Source organism: Trichechus manatus, unplaced genomic scaffold, assembly GCF_000243295.1.
Source record: "Trichechus manatus latirostris isolate Lorelei unplaced genomic scaffold, TriManLat1.0 scaffold00197, whole genome shotgun sequence".
Classification (NCBI taxonomy): Eukaryota; Metazoa; Chordata; class Mammalia; order Sirenia; family Trichechidae; genus Trichechus; species Trichechus manatus.
Window position 1 is genome coordinate 2462712 of NW_004444133.1, and position 20738 is coordinate 2483449.

The 20738-nt window shown below is 41.1% G+C and overlaps 1 protein-coding gene across 2 annotated transcripts in view; it reads left to right on the forward strand.

Annotated features, from left to right (window-relative positions):
• Positions 1-7225: 7225 nt before the first annotated feature.
• The window catches only part of OSMR (oncostatin M receptor), a 46178-nt gene continuing 32665 nt past the window's right edge, over positions 7226-20738 (forward strand). For both annotated transcript variants that reach the window (XM_004387902.2, XM_023741998.1), the window contains exons 1-2: positions 7226-7298; positions 16026-16198. In XM_004387902.2, coding sequence (XP_004387959.1) covers positions 7226-7298; positions 16026-16198 — 246 coding nt within the window. The remainder of the gene's footprint in view (positions 7299-16025; positions 16199-20738) is intronic.

Sequence of the window (20738 nt, forward strand, 5' to 3'; positions counted from 1 at the left end):
TTATTAGTGATATTGCTAATTTTTCTTTTTGGGGTATTTCTATTTCCTTTTTTATGAATTAAATATTTATGTCATTTACCAGTTTTTCTACAGAGTCCTTGCTTTTCTTCTTACTGACTTCTAAGAGCTCTTTATACATTAGGGATAGTAACTTTTTGCCATATGTATTGAAACTATTGCTCCCAGTTTGTAGTTAGTCTTAGACCAATTATTTTTAATAGTTTATGACATTGATGTAGCAATATTTATCTTTATTGCTTCGGGGTTTCATGTAATACTTAGACAGATTATAAAAATATTTGCCTATGTTTTATTCTAGTCCTTTTAATGGTCTTATTTCTTGCATTTATGTCTTCATCTGGAATTTATTTTGCTGAAGGGACTGAGGCAATAGCAATAATGATGAAATTAAAATTAACTGGTTGTACTATGTGTTCTTATAATCCCATTTAATCCTCATGCCAATCCTATGAGGTAAATTATTTTATTTCCATTTTACAGAAAAAGAAATTGAGGCCTAGAAGGGGTAAGTAACTTGTCATGGTCATATAGTAAATAAGTTCCAGAGCAGGTTTATGTCAGAGCCAGTGCACTTACTATCAGAGCTTCTTTTTCACACAAATATCCAGGCTATTATTGTTTCTGTACCATTTTGAGAAATAATCTACCCTTTCCCAACTGATTTGAAGTATCACTTTTAGCATAATTCCTGCATATTCTTTGGATCCAGAATATTCCTTGGATCCAATTTTCCATTTCTCTTTTTGGCTTCACTTTTGACTCAGCTTTAACCCAGCTGGTGTCACAAATTGCAGGAATCTTTAACTATGTATTGCTTAAAACAGAATGAAAAACAGCTGTGCATGAGCCAGTTGGGTCACATAAATCAGTATTTACCTTGCAGAACTGGTAGAAACTAGGGCTTTGAACCAATTTGTTCTGGTTCAAACTTCTGCTGAGAATTTGCATTTCTACCTCAGATATACTGAATCAGAATCTACATTTTAACAAGATCCCCCAAGTGATTCTTATGTATAATAAATTTTAAGAACCACTGCTGTACTAACGGTTCACAGGACTGGTCCCTAACCAGCAGCATTAGCATTGCCTGGGAACTTGTTAGAAATGCAAATTCTTGGCAGGGATTGAAACTAGTATGAACTGCATTGAAGCCCTGGTGGGAACACTGAGCTGTTACCCACTGGGTAGGCAAAAAGAGAGAGGAAGAAATACTTGAACCTTTTCGTGGGACATACCTCCCGGTGGCCATACTTGATGAGGAAGGGGTGGTGGTGAATTGAAGTGAAAATTTTGTTGGTGATCAATCTTATGCTGTAACAGTGGAGGCCCTCTCACAGTGTACTCCCATACATGGCAGTCCTCTTTAAAAAGAAACAAAGATAACTGAGCCTGAAAAACATGGGAATGCTTCCAAGAAGTGTCATGTAACTTTTTGTACTGTCTGCAAAGACGTCCTTCTTCACAAGGTATACCCACCCAAGCACATGTCCTTGATGAACAATCTCTTTCTTTAGAGCAGCACTTCAGCATGACATCATCATGTCACCCAGCCAGTTTTGAAGAATTTGGGAACACGCCCATGTCTTGGGAAGCAAATGACTATCATCGTGCTGCTTTGCATGGGGAGTATTCACAGTGGGGGAACTTCCCAGGAATAAATATTTCAGTAATGACAGAATAAGATGTGTTGGCTAAGAAGGGCAGATTTACTTACTTTCAAAAGTTGTGTTTTATTACTCATGTAGTACTTACACTGAGGTATATTCAAAAGTATCTTCATTGAGAACAAGATTTTTCAAAGAAATAAAACTTGAAGAAGAAGTTCTATAAAACGAGTGGGCAGTTTTTCTTTTCTTTCTTTCTTTTTGCCCTCCACCACCAAGATGGAATGTCAGTGAAAGACTATGAATTAGGCAATATTTGGCATCAAGAAGAGTGGAAGGAAAACTAAACATCAGTTTAGCGTATGATCCAGCAGTAGCACTCCTAGGTATTTATCCAATGAAGTTGAAAACATATGTCCACATAAAATCCTGCACATAAATGTTTGTAGAAGCTTTATTCATAATTGCTAAAAATTGTAAGCACCCAAGATGTCCTTCAAAGGTAAATGAATAAACAAACTGTGGTACATCTGTACCATGAAATATTATTCAGCGATAAAAAGAAATGAGCTATCAAGCTATGAAAAGACAAGGAGGAAACTTAAATGCATATTGCTAAGTGAAATAAGCCAGTCTAAAAAGGCTACATACTGGATGGTTCCAAGTATACGACATTCTAGAACACGAAAAACTATAGAGGCAGTGAAAAGGTCAGTGATTGCCAAGCACTCAAGGAGAGATGGGGAGGGATGAATAGGTGCAGCACAGGGAATAAGTAGCAATTCTCCTCACTGATAGTTGTGGAAAGAGAAAGCCTGTTGGAAGAATAAGACAACTGGTGACCTTTTCCAAATGTTGGAGTAAAACTCCAGCCCACACTTTGCAGGCCCTGAGCAGCAGTGGGGAACTGCTTGGAGCGGCCAGCTGGTGCTGAAGATGCACTGCAATTAGGACTAGCCTCCTTGACCTCATGCTCACACAACCCTTACCCTTGAGGCAGTGTAGGAAAGCGTGACCTAATCCTAGATCTGAGGAGTCCGTGGTGGTTCAGTGGTAGAACCTTCCACGTGGGAGACCCAGGTTCGTTGGTACCTCATGCACAGCCGCCACCTGTCTGTCATGTTGTTATCCTGTTGCTATGATGCTAAACAGGAGCTTCCAGACTAAGATAGACTAGGAAAAAAGGCCTGGTGATCTACTTCAGAAATCATCCAATGAAAACCTTATGGATCCCGATGGTCTGATCCTGTTGTTCGTGGGGTTTCTGTGAGTCGAGGGCAACAGCAGGTAACAACAACCATCCTGAATTTTCATTTTAATTTGCATAAAAGGTGTAGTGTCTGATACAGAGTGTCCCAGTCCTCGAACTGCCTCTCTCTTCTATCTACACTCTGTCGTTTGGAGATCATCCAGCCCTGTGGCTTTGAACTCAATCTGTATGCACCGAGGACTCCTGAATGTATATCCTCAGCCAGAATTTCTCCTGCAAACTCTAAATTGTGAATCCAGCTAGCTACTTGACATTGCCACCTAAGTATCAAATAAGCTTCTCAAACTTGTTAGCTGCTGTCAGGTGGACTCCGACTTATGCACTTATGTATAACAGAATGAAACATTGCCCAATCCTACTCCATCTTTGTGATCATTGGTATGTTTGAGTTTGTTGTTGCTGCTGTTGTGTCCGTCCATCTCAGTGAGGGTTTTCCTCATTTTTACTGACTCTCTGCCAAGCATGATGTGCTTTTCTAGTGATTGGATTTTGCAAACTTAACATGTTGCAAATTAAGCCCTTGATAATATGCCACCAAGTCTGCCCTCCCACAGTCTTCCACTTCTCTGTAAGTGGTAAATCCATTCATCGAGAGACTCAAACCAAAGTTCTTGACATCTCACTTTCTCAGCACCCCATGTCCTGGCAGCTCCAGAATTTCACCACTACTGCCACTTCCAGGTCTAGCCACCATCATTCTGACCTGGACTATTACTATAATCTCTCCCACCTTCCAGTCTTGCCCCTTCAGTCTCTTCTCTGTTCAGTATAAGTAAGACCATGTTACTCTTCTGCGTTAAATCCTCCAGTGGTTCCCATGTCACTCAGAGTAACAACCAAAATGGTTTGCCTGGTCTGCCCTCCCTCTCTGTGTACCCTCTGATTTCATCTCTTGTTACTCATCTCCTTGCTCCCTGGGCTGTAGCCACTCTGGGCTCCTTCTTGTCCCTTGAGTACGACAGGTACACTCACACCTCTGGAACTTTGCACTGGCTGCCACCTGCATGTTGTGTTGTCGAGTTGTTTCCGACTCACAGTGACCCTGTGTACAACAGAACAAAACACTGCCTGGTCCTGCACCATCCTCACAATTGTTGTTATGCTTGAGCTCATTGTTGCAGCCACTGTGTCAGTCCATCTTGTTGAGGGTCTTCCTCTTTTTCACTATCAACTTTAGCAAGCATGATGTCCTTCTCCAGGGACTGATCCCTCCTGATAACATGTCCAAAGTACGTGATACAAAGTGTCACCATCCTCGCTTCCAAGGAACGCTCTGGCTGTGTCTCTTCCGAGTCTGATTTGTTTGTTCTTCTGGCAGTCCATGGTATATTCGATATTCTTTGCCAACGCCGTAATTCAAAGGTGTCAGTTCTTCTTCGGTCTTCCTTGTTCATTGTCCAGGTTTCCCATGCATATGATGCAATTGAAAATATTGTGGATTGGGTCAGGTGCACCTTAGTCCTCAAAGTGACATGTTTGCTTTTGAACACCCCGTATAGTTTTCTCTTAGCTAGAGTTCCTTCAGGAAACTGTTGGCATCTCAGAATAAGATAATCCGAGGCAGATGCATTTACAAGGTGTGGAGTAGAGGCCACATGGGTTAATGTAGTCACCTGGGGGTTGGTAACAGCTGACTCAGAGTCCTTGGTGCCTGGGTTTTTCTGCACAGCATTGGCCTCTGTGCCATCAGGAGCTCTCTTTATGCAACATTTCCCAAAGGGGGGTCCAGAGATATCTCTAGAATGTCCTTCCAGCTGCGGACTCTCGTTCTGCAAGTTTTGATTCACTTTATTGATTTTCCCAGAAGATTTTCAGGCAACAGCTAGAACCCTTATTCCTTCTGCAAGTGGTCCTTATGGGGTTTGTGGCCTGAAATATCAAGGGTGGTGGTTGTCCCTGGAAATAGCAAGCAATTTGCTCCTGCGTAGGCATGTCATGATTGCCCCCTGCGTGTTACAGCGGATGGAAGGCAGTAAAGCTGAGCAGGTGCTGAAATGTAACCCCTCAGATTCACAACATTCTGTGTGTGAGAGACAGTGGGAGGGCAGGAGTTCCAAACAAGTCTCTATCTTGGCGATTCTCAAAGACTGTCCTGTGATGCTGAAATCATACAAACGCATCTTTTGTAAATACTCGTATTTTTCAATTTAGTTCCTTGGCAAGTTTTATTCTTTAATTTTTGGTTGCCCTGGATTGGTAGATGGCTTCTAACTTTTAGTTTTAAGTTTCTCCACCCTTAGGACTTGATTAAATTTTGTGACATGTAAAACCTATGATTTACTAGGAGAACTCCAAATTTATGGAAACATTTTAAACAGCCGTTTCATGAAGACAACACTTGGCAATGCACACATCACCCTCGACTGCTCTGCTTTTTAAATTTATGGGATCTCCTTGCAATGGCTGCATCTTGCGTTCCTCAGATGTTATACATCTAACTTGGATGGACTAGTGCCGGCAGAGGAGGATGGAAAGGGTATTTAAAACTGCAGTGAGTGTCAGGCATTTTCCTTTCCTGCCTCTTGGTTCTGAGCAGAAAGTATTTACACTTGAGTAGGTTTTTCTACTAGCTTTGATATTTCCTTGTGCCAGGAACCTATTTGAAGTTATAGGTAGAGATTTTGGAGAGGTATGAATGGCTCTCCTGGCCAAAACTAGAAAATAGCAGAAAGCAGGGCTTAAATGGATATGAACAAAGACCGTGGTTTGGAGAGTTTTGCTTCTGCTTGTAATTGGGTTCAGCTGTAGGGAGGTTTGGTTACTCAAGAGTAATTTATGGGTATGGTTTACCCCCTTGCTATCTTCATTCTCATTCCCATTTTAAAACAAAGAATAAAACTTGTCATGGAACTAAATTGGAAAATACGAGTATTTACAAAAAGATGTCTTTCTATGATTTTAAAATGCTATTAAAAAATAGAGGGTATGAGTATTGAAAATTGATGATCTGGTTCATTGAATTTCTAGCTTTTGATGAAGTCCAGGTGGCTAAACAGAAGCAAACACTGACTGACTGAATGAATTGTTTTATTGTTCTCTGTGCTGAGTCAGAGTTTGAAATGGAAAAGTGAAATTGAACGCTTCCCCTGACTAACACACTTACTATTAAATTAGGAAGATATTAGCCTTCTTGAGGTCATCTGGGCTCATTCTTTGTGCCCTTTGATTGTCCGGTGGTCAAAATACCTGATGAATCAGTGAAGCCCTTTGGCTTGTAGTTTACAACTGCCTTCTAAGGCAAGGAAAACCAGAAGTTATTTTGAACAATGAAAAACTGACCATCTCTAATAACAACCGGTAAAATATGTGTGTGGCTACTTAGGTAGACATATATGCATATAGGAAGGCACATGTGAATATAGGTGTATGCATGTATAGGTGTATCTTCAGGCATATGTATATACATGTTTATGTACACAGCATACCTATTCATATTTGTATTAAACCACATAGGGGGCATGCTTATGGATACTACCAAGACATAACCAAACACCTCGTGGGATGGATGGGTTTACCAGATTTGAAGGCGCGGGACCATAGTCTTGTGGGACAGGTCGATCAGTTGACATAACAAGAGTTCATAAAGATAATATTCTACATCCTAGTTTGGTGAGTAGCATCTGGGATCTTAAAAGCTTGCGAGCGGCCATCTAAGATGCAACTATTGGTCTTTTCCCATCTGGAACAAAGGAGAATGAAGGAAACCAAAAGCTCAAGGGAGAAATTAGCCCATAGGACTAATGGCCCATGAGATCCATAGCCTCTTCAAGCCTGAGACCAGAAGAACTAGATGGTGCCTGGCTACCACTACCGACCGTTCTGACCAGGGACATAATAGAAGGTCCCAGTTAGAACAGGAGAATAGACTAGGAGATAGTTCTGCTCTATCCTGTTGGGTCACTATGAGTCAGATCAACTTGATGGCAATGGGTTTATTGTGGGAAAGATTCCAAAGTCGCATGTCAAAGGGCCTGGACACAGGGATGGGAGAAAAAAAGGGGTCTTTAATGCAAGGATCTAGAAGTCCCTCGGTGGTGCAAGTGGATGAGTGCTCAGCTGCTAATCAAAAGGTTGGTAGTTCAATCACACCGAAAGGCACTTCAGAAGAAAGCCCTGGCAGGTTGTTTCTGAAAGGTCACAGCCACTGGAAACCCTGTGGAGTGCAGTTTTACTCTGCAACACACGAGGTTGCCATGAGTCAAATCAACTGGACAGCATCTGGTTTTTTCCTGCAAGCCATCTGCCACAATTGGCTCAAAGAAATCTGCTTGGAATTGAAAATAAATCAAATTCCCCTTTGTAATTTATGTTTTTCAGAAAACCAGAACCTATGGCTCTCTTTGCAGTCCTTCAGACAACATTCCTCTTGGTATTGCTGCCCTTGGGAACTTACCAGAGAAAAGGTAAGAAGTGGAAGGGACAGTAAAGAAAAAAATCACATAGAAAAAAGAAATGAAGTTTGCGTTTTTAAGAAAAAATTAAATAATGCCTTTTTCTTTGGAAATTACATGAAGTTGATGAGTAGCTCAGATGAGATCTGTCATCCTCTCAAAGCAGTGGTTGCTTTACTCTTGACCTCCTTGACTTTGATGACTCATTTTAAGAAGCCACACCTTAACCTTGGTTTCCTCGTCTATTAGGGCACTTGTGATAGACTTAATCCCATGGCACTTCATGATTGATCCATCTTTCTGGCCGTCACCAGAGTAGTTTCTTCTGTACCTTGCTGGGTAAAGACACAGGACATACCAGACCTGTATTGGCCTCTAGGTTAGAACAAATTTAATGTTCCTTGAGTACATTTATTGAGAAGCTGTTGTTGTTAGGTGCCACCGAGTCAGTTCCAACTCATAGCAACCCTATGTACAACAGAATGAAGCACCACCCACTGATGTGCCATCCTCATAATTGTTGCAATGTTTGAGCCCATTGTTGCAGCCACTGTGTCGATCCATCTCATTGAGGGTCTTCCTCTTTTTTGCTGGCCCTCTACTTTACAAAGCATGATGTCCTTCTCCAGGGACTGGTCCCTTCTGATAACATGTCCAAAGTACATGAGATGAAGTCTCACCATCCTCCCTTCTAAGGAGCATCCTGGCTGTATTTCTTCCAAGACCGATGTGTTCGTTCTTCTGACTGCCCATGGTATATTCAGTATTCTTCCCTAACACCATAATTCAAAGGCATTAATTCTTCTTCAGTCTTTCTTATTCTTTGTTCAGCTCTTGCATGCATATGAGGAGATTGAAAATACAATGGCTTGGGTCAGGCACACCTTAGTCCTCAAAGTGACATCTTTGCTGTCATCTGCAAGATAATGTGCTAAGTGCTGAAATGATATTTATAGATAAAGAAATAATATTTCTCACTTAGCTACTCCCTCAGTGAAGATATTTTGAGAGAAATCAACTTTGTAAATAAGGTCAATAAGAATTCAACACCTCTAAAATGTTTATGTATAATTTGATTATTACTTTGAACCAGTTAGAAAGTAGATTCTTAAACTTGATAGAATTTTGATCAGTTCATAAAGTTTTCATTGCTTTCTCCATACTTCACAAAACTTTACATTTTCCTCCTTCCATGTTTCTTCTTTGTTGTAACTATAGCAGGGAGTACAGATGTCTGCTCTTAACAACTGCTCACATAATTCCTATGAAATCATGAAAATGCTGTTTACAAGGAATAACCATAGAATTTTTCGCCTTCCTTGAAAACTCCATGAAGGATATTTTGTTCTGATAATAGCACATTTCTCTGTCTGATATTTTTCAGGTCTGGGTTTATTTCTTATAGGTCCAGCGTTCGTGAAAGGATGCTACTTCTTATAATTTCTTAAAAATCATGGTATGATTGTTAATATCTGTTGTAATTTGGGGCTGAGAAGTAGGAATTAGGGTTTTTCATCTGTAGTGTGTATACCCCTCACTAAATTGTCTTACTGAAATCTAAGGACAATACAACTGGACTGAGTGGGTAACCTGTATGATCAGAATGGTTAGGCCCAACCAGAGCACCTCATTCCCAAATGGACACATGTCCCAACTCCAGGCTACTAGGAAATCCCAGGCATTTAATTTTGTTACAGCTCATTTCCCTAGTGACATCTCACTTATCCAGTCCAGCAGCTATTTATTGTATGCTTCCATGTCTAAGACATTCTGATCTCAGAACAGGCTCTGCAGCTCACCTAGTCAGCTCCTTTTGTTTAGATCAGACATGCATTGACAGGTAGTCCTGGCTTATAACAGGGTTCCATTTCGATGACTCCATCATCAGTTCTGACATAAGTTGAATACCTCATTTTTTTCATTATTATTGCCTTTTATTATCAGTATCTTTATAAATCTGATCTATATTTGTCTTTGGGGGTTGGGAAGATTACATATAAACTTATAGATATACTTTAATACAAACATACGTACACAGATGGGAGGGGTGGGGGAGAAATACTAAATAGACAACAGATAAGTAGTGTCTTTGGTGAAGGGTGAGACAGTCCACAATACTGGGGAAACCAGCACAACTTGTACAAGAAAAGGTCATGGAAGCTCCATAGACACATCCAAACTCCCTGAGGGACGGAATTGCTGGGCGGAGGGCTGTGGGGACCATGGTCTCTGGGAACATCTAGCTCAATTGGCATAACACAGTTTATAAAGACAATCTTCTGCATTCTACCTTGGTGAGTAGCATCTGGGGTCTTAAAAACCTGTGAGCAGCCATCTAAGATACTCCACTGGTCTCATCCCTTTGGGAGCAAGGGAGAATGAAGAGAACAGGATACAGGGAAAAGATTAGTCCAAAGGACTAATGGACCACAGCTACCAAGGCCTCCACCAGACTGAGTCCAGTACAGCTAGATGGTGCCCGGCTACCACCACTGACTGCTCTGACCAGGATCACAACAGAGGGCTCGGGACAGAGCTGGAGAAGGATGTAGAACAAAATTCTAACACACACAAAAAAGACCAGATTTACTGGCCTAAAGGAGACTGGAGAAACCCCGAGAGTATGGCCTCCAGATACCCTTTTAGCTCAGTGGTGAAGTCACTTTCGAGGTTCACTGTTCAGCTGGGGAGTGGAGAGCCCCATAAAACAAAACGGGACTAATGAGGCATGGCGGTCCAGGAACAAGGGCTAGAAGGCAGAAGGGAATAGGAAAGCTGGTGATAGGGAACCCAAGGTTGAGTAAGAACAGTGCTGATGTGTAGTGAAGTTATTAACCATTGTCATAGGCAACATGTGTACTGTTTAATGAGAAACTATTTTGTTCTGTAAACCTTCATCTAAAGTGAGAATAGCAGCACAATTGGAAGAGCTTAGTCGGTGTCACTGAACTGTGCATGTAGAAATTTTTGAAACGGTGTATCTTTGGCTATGTATATTTTCACCCCCCCCAAAAAAAAACAAGGTCAAGAAGGGAGAGGGTTGGTTGATACATCATGGGGTTGTTAACCAATGTCATAAAACAATATGTGTACTACTGTTTCATGAGAAACTATTTGTTCTGTAAACCTTCACTTGAAGTACAATAAAAAAAAAAAAAAACATACATACACAAATCATAAAAATTTACTCCAAGAGTGAAGAAGAATAGGATGACATTGGCATTTTGTCAGTTGTGGTAATAACTCCGTTTGTGGAAGGTTCTGGATCATCTGGATTATCCTTGCAAATGGGGATGGCGTTTCTAGTCAGAAAATTAATGAGAGTTGTCTGTATGGTCCTTTGCTTTTTTTTGTTTCATGTACTTCATGGTAACATCTCAATGCTTCGTGAATCTTCCTATCGACTTTAGCAAAGCAATTAGCATTTGGGTCCATGTTTTTAGGCAACTGAAGCCCCTGATTTAGTTTAAAAAACTAAATCTATATGGCAGTGTTTTAATCAGTAAACCATAAAATTGAACATCTGCAAGTGAACATCTGAGAATGATAACATGAGCAAATTACGTGCTGTAACATTGTATGTAGTACATATTACTAACGATAAGACGTACAAAAAGAAAAAAAAGATGGTCATAAGTGCGGTTCATTGTAACTTAAATACATGGTAAATCAGGACTATCTGTACCTGTTTTCCTCTCCACCAATCTTCCTTTCTGCTTTCAACTTTCTTGGCCGAGCCTGCCTGCATTGGGAAGTAATCCTGCCCTTGTCCCTACATGCACACCTGAGATTTCTTGTCTCAATTTCTGGTGCTTCTGACCAAGTACCTACTAAGCCTCCACTCAAACTAGTTGGCCTCCCACTCAGTCAATCAGCCAGGCTCAGCTCTGAGGACCCATTTCAGGTACCCGGGTCTGACTTCTCCCTCCAAGAAGACACAGCCAAGGCTCACTTCTGGTTAACTCTGAGCTCACGTGTCTGTCAGCCAGAGATACTGAGTGTAGTTTTTTAATGTATTGTCTTCCAGTTTTCTGTATACACATGCAGATAGAGATGTAAATATGTATTTTATAAAAGTGAAATTATACTATATATACACTGACTTTTTGTTGTTACTTAAAGTAATTAATATAACACATGATGAGTGTTTTCCTTTGATATTAAATGTTCTTCTAGAAATAACATTATGTTTAATGGCTGCATGGTGCCCCATCTTATGAATGGTCATTAGTTTCTGTCAAGTTGGTTCTGATGCATGGTGACCCCATGTATAACAGAATGCAATGTTGCCCAGTCCTGTGCTTTCTTCATGATCATTGGTATGTTTGAGTCTATTGCTGTGACCATTGTGTCAATCCATGTGATTGAGGGTTTCCCTCACCTTCTCCGGCCCTCCACTTTATGAAACATGATGCCCTTTTCCAGCAGTCGGCCCCTTCTGATGACAAGTTCAAAGTAAGCAAATCGAAGTCTTGGACAATATTCTGTGACCCATAGGGTTTTCATTGGCTAATTTTCAGAAGTAGATTGCCAGGCCTTTCTTCCTAATCTGTCTTAGTCTGGAAGCTCCACTGAAACCAGACCACCATGGGTGACCCTGCTGGTATTTGAAATACCAGTGGCATAGCTTCCAGCATCAGAGCAACATGCAAGCTATCACAGTATGACCAGCTGACAGATGGGTGGTGATTCTGGATGGACCACAGTTTATTTCTTTAAGCATGTTGGGGCCCGTCAGGTGGGGGAAGTGGAAGGAAGGTCTGTGAATGAAATGGAGAGCTGTCTGATTCCCAAGCCTGGCCGTTATGGCCGTACCCTCCTCCAGCACTGGGAAAAGAAAGCTGGGCTGAGAGCTGAGGACTCTGGGTTGTGGTTGTGGTTATGATTGTGTGGCCTTGGGAAAATCACTTCCCTCTTTTTAAACCTCAGTTTCCGCATATGAAAAATAATGGGATTGGATTTATTTATCTCTAAGTTCCTTTGTGTCTCTCTGTTGTTACCACGTTATTTTCCACTATTTTTCAAGGAAGACTGGATTGCTTTTGACCCAATTTCTTCTGAGTGACTCAAGTACCTGAGTCATTTAGTACAACTGGTAGCATATGTTAATATAAACATTTATTATGTGAATTTCACCTCAATAAAAAAGAAAAAAATTTAAAATATATATGCTAATGGTAAAAATGTTCAAATAATACAAAAACAGAATTCCCCTCTTCCCACCAATTTCACTCTCACGCATGTATGTTACTATAAAGAGTTTCCCTTTTGCCCAGAGCATCGTATGGTAGCTTTCTAGAACTCCCAGAAATACATGTTTATACTGGGAGCTTTCTCATTCACTCAGCAACCAATCACTGAGTGTCTACACACTGACTAGTGTCTACACACTGACTGGTATGCTATTGGTCTTACTTCACTGAGCTGAGTAAGACTTAGTCCTGCCCTTTAGCACACAGCCTCCAGGTGGGCAAACACAGAAACAGAATATTACAGTACAGCAGATGAGTGCTGCAGAGAAGGGGTTAGAAGAGCAGCCACAGGGAAGGAGGACACCAGGAAGGAAAATCCAGGCACCAGTGGAGGAGCTGCTGCTGGTCAGGCACTTGAGACCTCCTGGAGCTCCTGGATCTCTGGAATTTGGGATCATCATCTGCTACGAGTAGGACTCTGTGCTAAGGGTTGAGGGCAGGAGTCTGTTCAAAGACGCATAAGGCTCAACCCCTGTCTTCCAGAAAACTTCAATCTAGAGGGTGAGGTTGACAGCAACAAGCTACCATATAAGGCAAAGTGAAACAAGGACCAGGGAAGGATGGGATGATTATGCGTGCACCCTGCTTTCAGAATCCATCGCCAAATCCAAGGTCATGAAGTCCACACTGAGATTTTAGTTAGCACCATAGCCCTCCCCAGCATCGCATTTACAAAACATCACATGGGATTGGTAACTTTCAGGGAAGATACCCATTGAATGTCTCTCCCTTTATTTAGATCTTTCATCATCATTTTGTAGTTTTCTGCATGTAAGTGCTGTTTTAGTTATCTAGTGCTGCTATAACAGACATGCCACAAGTGGGTGGCTTTAACAAACGTAAATTTATTGTCTCACACTTTAAGAGGCTCGAAGTTCGAATTCAGGGCACCAGCTCTAGGGGAAGGCTTTCTCTCTCTGTCGGCTTTGGAGGAAAGTCCTTGTCTCTTCAGCTTCTGCTTTCGAGTTCCTTGGAAATCTCCTTGTGTCTTGGCATCTATCTTACTTCATCTCTCTCTCTCTCTGCTTGCTTGTTTAATCTCTTTATATCTCAAAAGAGATTGACTCAAAATACACCCTACACTAATCCTGCCTCATTAACATAACAAAGACAACCCATTCCCAAATGAGATTATAACCACAGGCATAGAGGTTGGGATTTACAACACATATTTTTGGGGGACGTAATTCAATCCATGCCAGGTACTGTACGTATTTTGCTGGATTTATACCTAAGTATTTAATTTATTTGATGTGAATGTAAATGGTATAATGTTTTTAATTTCAAATTCCAATTATTCATTGCTAACATATAACCAGGGCCCTGGTTAAGCATTTGGCTGCTAACCAGAAAGTTGACTGTTTGAATCCACCAGCCGCTCCTTGGAAACTCTATGGGGCAGTTCTACTTTGAACTATAGGGTTGCTATGAGTTGGAATCGACTCAACGGCAATGGGCTTTCAGTTGGCTTTTCTATATTAACCTTGTATTCTGTGACTTACTGTAATCACTTAGTAGTTCCATTTGTTTTTTTAATCATTTCTTTGGGATTTTCTACATAGAAAATCATGCCATCTGTGGACTCAGATTTATTTCTTCCGTCCCAATCTGTATACCTTTTATTTCATTTTCTTGTCTTATTCCACGAACTAGGGCTTCCAGGATGATGTTGAATAGAAGTGGCAAGAAGGGTCATCCTGCCTTGTTGTTGATCTTCTGGGGAGAGTATCAATTTCTCATAATTAAGTAGGATGTAACCTGTAGGTTTTGTGTAAATGTTCTTCATCCACTTCAAGAAGTTCTTGCCAGAGGGGTTTTCAGTGCAGTGCACTGAGATATAAATGATCATGTCTGGAGGTGGGATATGCTCTCACTTTATAACCATTTAATAATCTATGAAATAATGACTTCCAAAAAGAAACTCATATTTAAAATTTTTTTTAAATTTTCTTGTTATTGTTGTTGAGAATATTCCACAGCAAAACATACACCAATTCAACAGTTTCTACATGTACCATTCAGTGACATTGATTACATTTTTCCAGTTGTTCAACCATTCTCACCCTCCTTTTGTGAGTTGTTCCTCCCTCATTAACGTAAACTCACTGCCCCCTAAGGTTCCTATCTAATCTTTCAAGTTGCTGTTGTCAGTTTGATCCCATACAGACAGTTCTTAAAAGAGCATACTACTCAAGGCAGACATTTTTTACTAGTAAAACTAAACTATTGTTTGGTTTTAAGAAACTTCAGGGAATATTTTTGGTTTAGGGTTTAAAGATTATCTCAGGGCAATAGTTTCAGGGGTTCATCCAGCCTCTACGGCTCCAGAAAGTCTGGAGTCCATGAGAATTTTCAATTTTGTTCTTCATTTTGCCCCCTTTTGATCAGGATTCTTCTGCAGAGTCTTTGATCAAAATGTTTGTTAATGGTAGCCAGGCACCATCCAGTTCTCTTGGTCTCATGGCAAAGGAGGCAGTTGTTCATGGAGGCAATTAGCCACACATTCCATTCCCTCCTCCTATTCTTGACTCTCCTTCTTCCTCTGTTGCTCCAGGCGAATAGAGACCAATTGTTGTGCCTTGGATGGCTACTTGAAAGCTTTTAAGACCCCAGAACTATGAAACAAACTAGGAAGTAGAACAGAAGCACTGAACATTTTATTAGACCAGTTAACTGGGATGTTCCACGAAACCATGACCCTAAACCTCCAAAACAAGGAACCAAATCCCATGAGGTGTTTGGTTGTACATAACAGCTTCAGCAGCTAAACCCAAAACCAAACCCAATACCATCAAGTTGAGTCGATTTCAACTCATAGTGGTGTATAGGACAGAGTAGAACTGCCCCATAGGGTTTCCTCAGGAGCTACTCTTCTTGTTGTGGTTGTTGTCATAAATATGTCTATCACACACCTTTTGGCAATTTAGCTTTTTACTGATGTACTACTTATTGACAGCACTTACAATAATCGACTGTGCAGCCCTATCCTTAATCTATGCGATTTTTCTGTCATGGTAAACCCATCCCTCCTTTCCCCATCCTTTCCGCCCCTGGTGATCACTAACAAACTTTGGTCTCTATACATTTGTCTTTTTCTATGTGAGATTGTACAGTATTTGTCAAAACTCTTATTCTTTATTTCTAGAAATATGAAACTTAAGACAAAAAGTCCTCTTTCTTTAGCTTTGTTATAAGTTTCCTATTAGACCCTCCAATAACCAGTCCTTTTGTTTTAACTGTGCCTCAGTTTACTAACTTGCTGTATATTGTTGAGCAAGTCATTTTTCTCATCTAGGTCTTAATTTCTTTCTTTATTAATTGATTTCTGAATTTCCTTCCAGCTTTTAAAGATGTCTGGTTCTAGAACGCAAGTATGAGCAATGTTTTCCAAAGCTAAACAATGATGATATTGAACAGTTTAAGTATCTGCGACTACTCCGTCATGCTCTCGTTAAATGTCTTTTCATACTTTGTTTTGGTCTTTCAGTCTCATCTGAGCCTCTACCATTGACTCCTGAATCACTTAAAGTTTCCATCAATTCTACATGCCAATGTTTGAATTTACAATGGAGTGTCCACAACCTTCCTTATCATCAGGAATTACAAATCATTGTTCAGATACAGATCAGTAGAATTAAAACATCCAATGTTGTCTGGGTGGTAAGTATTTTTTTGCTGAATATTTTAAAAATCCCTTTCTTATACCATAATTTGTTTTTTAACATCCAATAAACTCAATAAGGAAACATTTTAGCAGCTCAAAACAGTTTTCCTAAGCATTTGTATTTCTGTGCTTTAAATAAGAGGATTCATGACAAAATAACATGACAGTTTTACTTTGGTAACTAGAATGGGACAAATAGGTAAGTAGATTATTTTCTCAGTCTGTTCTGTTCCCTTTTAAGGGGACTGTTGGGTCTGTCCTCATGAGTACTGGGTTCCAGAGATCCCTGAGGATCAATCATCTTATTCCTTTTCCTTCTTTTTTCTCTATCAGAGATTTTCCTAAATAAGATGTAATAATTTGGCAACATTTTTTTGCTAGTGAAGCTTCCTGTCAGTTACTTTGCTTATATTGTGCAGAAATTGAAGAGAGAATGAGAACCAGCACTTTATATTCCAGCCAACAAAAAGGTTCTCCCTGGGCCATGTTAGAGGGTAACTCACTGTGTCATTTGTTGCCTCACATGTGGCTTTTTCTACAACAAATTAATCAGATCCTTAATGTCACACTCTTTTTTGTCTTTGAATTACTTGGGATCAATTTTTTTGCGCATCGTGGTTTAAATAACAGCCGTGTCTATTTTGCCTGATTCTTTCCCATCTAGAGCACTGGGACACTTTGGTGGTTTCTTTCTAAAAAAAAAAAAAAAATCACTGAACTGATGCATTCCAGGAAAATTTTCTCTTTTTATCTCAGAAATATTACTATTTCTGGTCTGGGGAACATTAACAGTCTATATACACATAATGTATATAGTATATAGACTGTACAAACAGTCATTATCCTGCGATGTTCAAGGGCAATGGAATGTTTTCCCTTTGAAGGAACGTGAGAATTCACTGAAGGGGAGGGAAGCAAGGGACTATGCCATTCTTCATCACTTTACCACCTCAGGCCTATTTTTCTCTCAGGAGTGGAGGCCTATGTACAGGGGATCCAGAAAAAAATAGTTAGTTCCTTTAGTAAAGCATAAAGGCCACTGATTTTAAAGTTTCACTGCTAACGAAAAGGTCAGCAGTTGGAATCCACTAGCTGCTCCTTGGAAACCCTATGGGACAGTTCTACCATGTCCTATAGGGTCGCTATGAATCGGAATCAGCTCGACAGCACACAACAACAGCAGTTACTTTCTAGCCTTCCATGTCTGTTATTGTATTTGGTACCTGAGCAGATGGCCTAAGTTAAATCCAGTTCTGACTCTGTCAATTCAGGATTAATATCAGGTCTATAGTTCTACCCCTCAAAGGCCAGTTTTCCACAAGGAGAGCTGATTAGTGTTCTTATTTTAAACAGCAGCGATGCTTACCAGCAGCTGTTCGTGCTCCACCATCAGCTCCTGTGTGGACCTTCTACGAATCTGTCTCAGTTTTGTATTTTTGTTGGATACACTGGTTGGCAATATAGAGTGCAGTAAAACATTTAACAAAGGTCATTTTGAGGCTTAGCATTGCCAAAGAAAAAGAAATCTCAGGGAAGTGTTAGAGGAATTGGTAGAAATCTAGTACTTAGCACCTGAGATCAAACCAAACCCAGTGCCGTGGAGTCGTTTCCAACTCATAGTGACCCTATAGGACAGAGAACTGTCCCATAGAATTTTCAAGGAGCGCCTGGTGGATTCAACCTACCAACCTTTTGGTTAGCAGCCAAGCTCTTAACCACTGCACCACCAGGTCACCATTAGAGAAAATACCATTAACCACACCAAGTTGACCTCATTCTTTATTTATCTAGAGACAATCAATTTCTGATTCATGTACTAATCCCGTTTGCAAGGTAAAGCGGCTGGAATCTACTACTTATGTAATCTACTAGGGTTTCAGATCCTTCAGAGTAGAGGTATTTTCTTCTGTTTTGCTTTTTTAAAATTTTTCTTGTGGTGAAACATGTACAGCAAAACACTGGCCATCTCATCCCTTTTTCTGTGTACAGTTCAGTGACGTTCATTACATTCACCATGTTGTGCAACTATCACCACTATCCCATCCCAAGTTTTCTTTATCATTAACGAAGGCTTCAGAGTAGAGTTTTGCCGTTTGCCCATTGTATTGTCCTCCCCCACCCCAACCCCAACACCTAGCATGGGCGAGACTACACAGAGGCACCGAGAGGCTTGTGTGCTGCTCAAGGTGACAGAGCCAGGACAATGTCATACCTGACCCATGCAGCCTCCCGGTCATCAGTGGCCATGTGTTCCACAGAACAGATAGCATCATGAAAAGCCCTCATCTGAATCTCTCAGGCCTGAAGTTGAAGGAGAGACATAACATCTCCTTCCAGTTAAGGAGAATAAAGCCGGGAAAACCAGTTGCCGTTGAGGTGACACTGACTAATGGCAACCCCGTGTGTGTCAGAGTAGAACTGTGCTCCACAGAGTTTTCTGTAGCTGATTTTTTGGCAGCAGATTGCCAGGTCTTTCTTCTGAGATACCTCTGCGTGGACCCCAACTACCAGCTTTTCAGTTAGCAGCCGTTTGCACCACGCAGGAACTCCGAAGCCAAGAAAGGCCCTGGGGAATTCTAACTTTCTGCTTTGTTTGTACCACAATCTCCCACTTCTCGTGAAGTACCTGGTAATGCAAGCCTGGCAGGGCACCTTCACTCATGCTGAAAGGGGGACGCTTCTAGACACCACGGTTCAACATTACTGTTTTCCGAAACACACCAAAAGAAAAGCATCTCAATCCAGGTGCTTCCTGCTGGAACGGGGCACCAAGCTGCCTCCCACAAGTTACCTGCCACTCAAAGCTGCCAGCACCTCGTGCTCCTACCCAAGGCCCAGGTTCTGCTCTTCCGTTCCAGCCACTTGCTTTGTGATTTTGAAAATGGCAGGGGGGTTGAAGCGTGTTGGAGCAGATTAACAGTCAAGCTTGGAAGGAGGCCTGGAGCATGAGTCAGACCAAGGATAAAGCTTCCGTCTCAGGACTTCTGCCAGTGACCTCAGCTGATTTCTATGTAAATGTTTGTGCCAGTTTCTTGTGATTTACTCAAATCTGGGAGGGCCAAATTAAACTTCCACTTCAATTGATGAAAACGGCCCAAAGACAATTTGTCACATTTAAAAAAAAAAAAAAAAATCTGCATTGATGCATTCAGGGAAAGTTTTATCTCTTCCATTTTACAGGGAGTTAAAGGCCAAAAAAGAAGTTGAGGTTAGACAGAATCCATACAAAGTGTGTCTGGGAAAAATAAAACTTACTGCATAGTAATGAACTGATTGAATATTTCAGCTCGTATTTCAGACTATAGGCCCAAGTCCAGGCATTGTGAAGTTGTGGGGATATCCATGCTGAGCACACTAGCGGGAATGAGGAAATAAGCATGCAAATCAGCATATTCTAAATATGGTGTTAGGCAGGTGACACACAGGTGCTATGGAGATGAGGTCAGGCCTGACCTTCCTCAGAGACTTGGAGGAAGGGCTGTCTGGGTCAAAATAAGAAAGAGGATTAGAAGTTAACTTAGCACGGAGGATGGACAAGAGTTCTCTGAAAATTCAAAGTTTATTAGTGGTTACCAAGGACAGGGGAGAGGGAGGGGGCAAGGGGGGTTGGTGGCTAAGGGGACACTGATCTTCTGTTAAGGGTGATTGAAAAATTTGAAAACAGATAACGGTGATGGTTGAACAACATGATGACTAATGTCACTAAATTGTACGTGTGAAGAATGTTGAAATGGCAGGTGCTTTATTAACTCATATTTACCACAATTAGAAAATAAAAAGGAAAGAATTCTATCTAGCTATGTAAGGAAAAAAAAAGGAGAGAGAGAGAGCGCTGGAAAATCAAACAGGTTGGAGTAGAGGCCCTGAGGGAGAGGGTTTGGTGGCTTCCGGCCTGAAAGCAGTCACTGGGGTGGGAGCATGGAGCCCACGGGGGCAGGCGTGACGTGAGGCCCTCTGGACTGTGGGGGTCACGCGCAGCTTTTGTGTTTTATCCTGAGAGAACAAGAAGAAGGGAGTGACGAGATCTGACTTGAAGTTTTTAAAAAGCCCGCTCCGGCTACACAGAGAGCAGCTGGGGGTCTGGAGAAGGAAAAGTATGACTGGCACGAGGGAGGCTGGGGGTGGGTGCCGGGGAGAGGAGACGCGCTGTGGGGGTGACAGTGGGCGTGAGAGAAGGATGACTTTGAGAGACATGTAGAAGGTAAAATCCAATCAGTGGCTTGCTGACATTACAGCAAGGTCACCATGATAGATATACAGGTAGTTCCCCTTTTTTTTCTGTATTTGCTCTTAAATTAAAAAAAAATATTTAAGCAGAATGTACTCAAGGCTGCTCACATTAACTAGTGAAAGTGGCATGGGTCAGGAGCTCACGATTTATCATTTAAAAAAATATATATATTTAGGAATAAAATAATTCAGTGTGCTGAAATAAAATACAAATGTTTTTAAAATCCTTCTGCATATGGTGAAGAAGGACATGCTTAATTAGATACCCTCCCGCCAGTGTGGGCTAAGGTGGTCTCACTTCAGGGC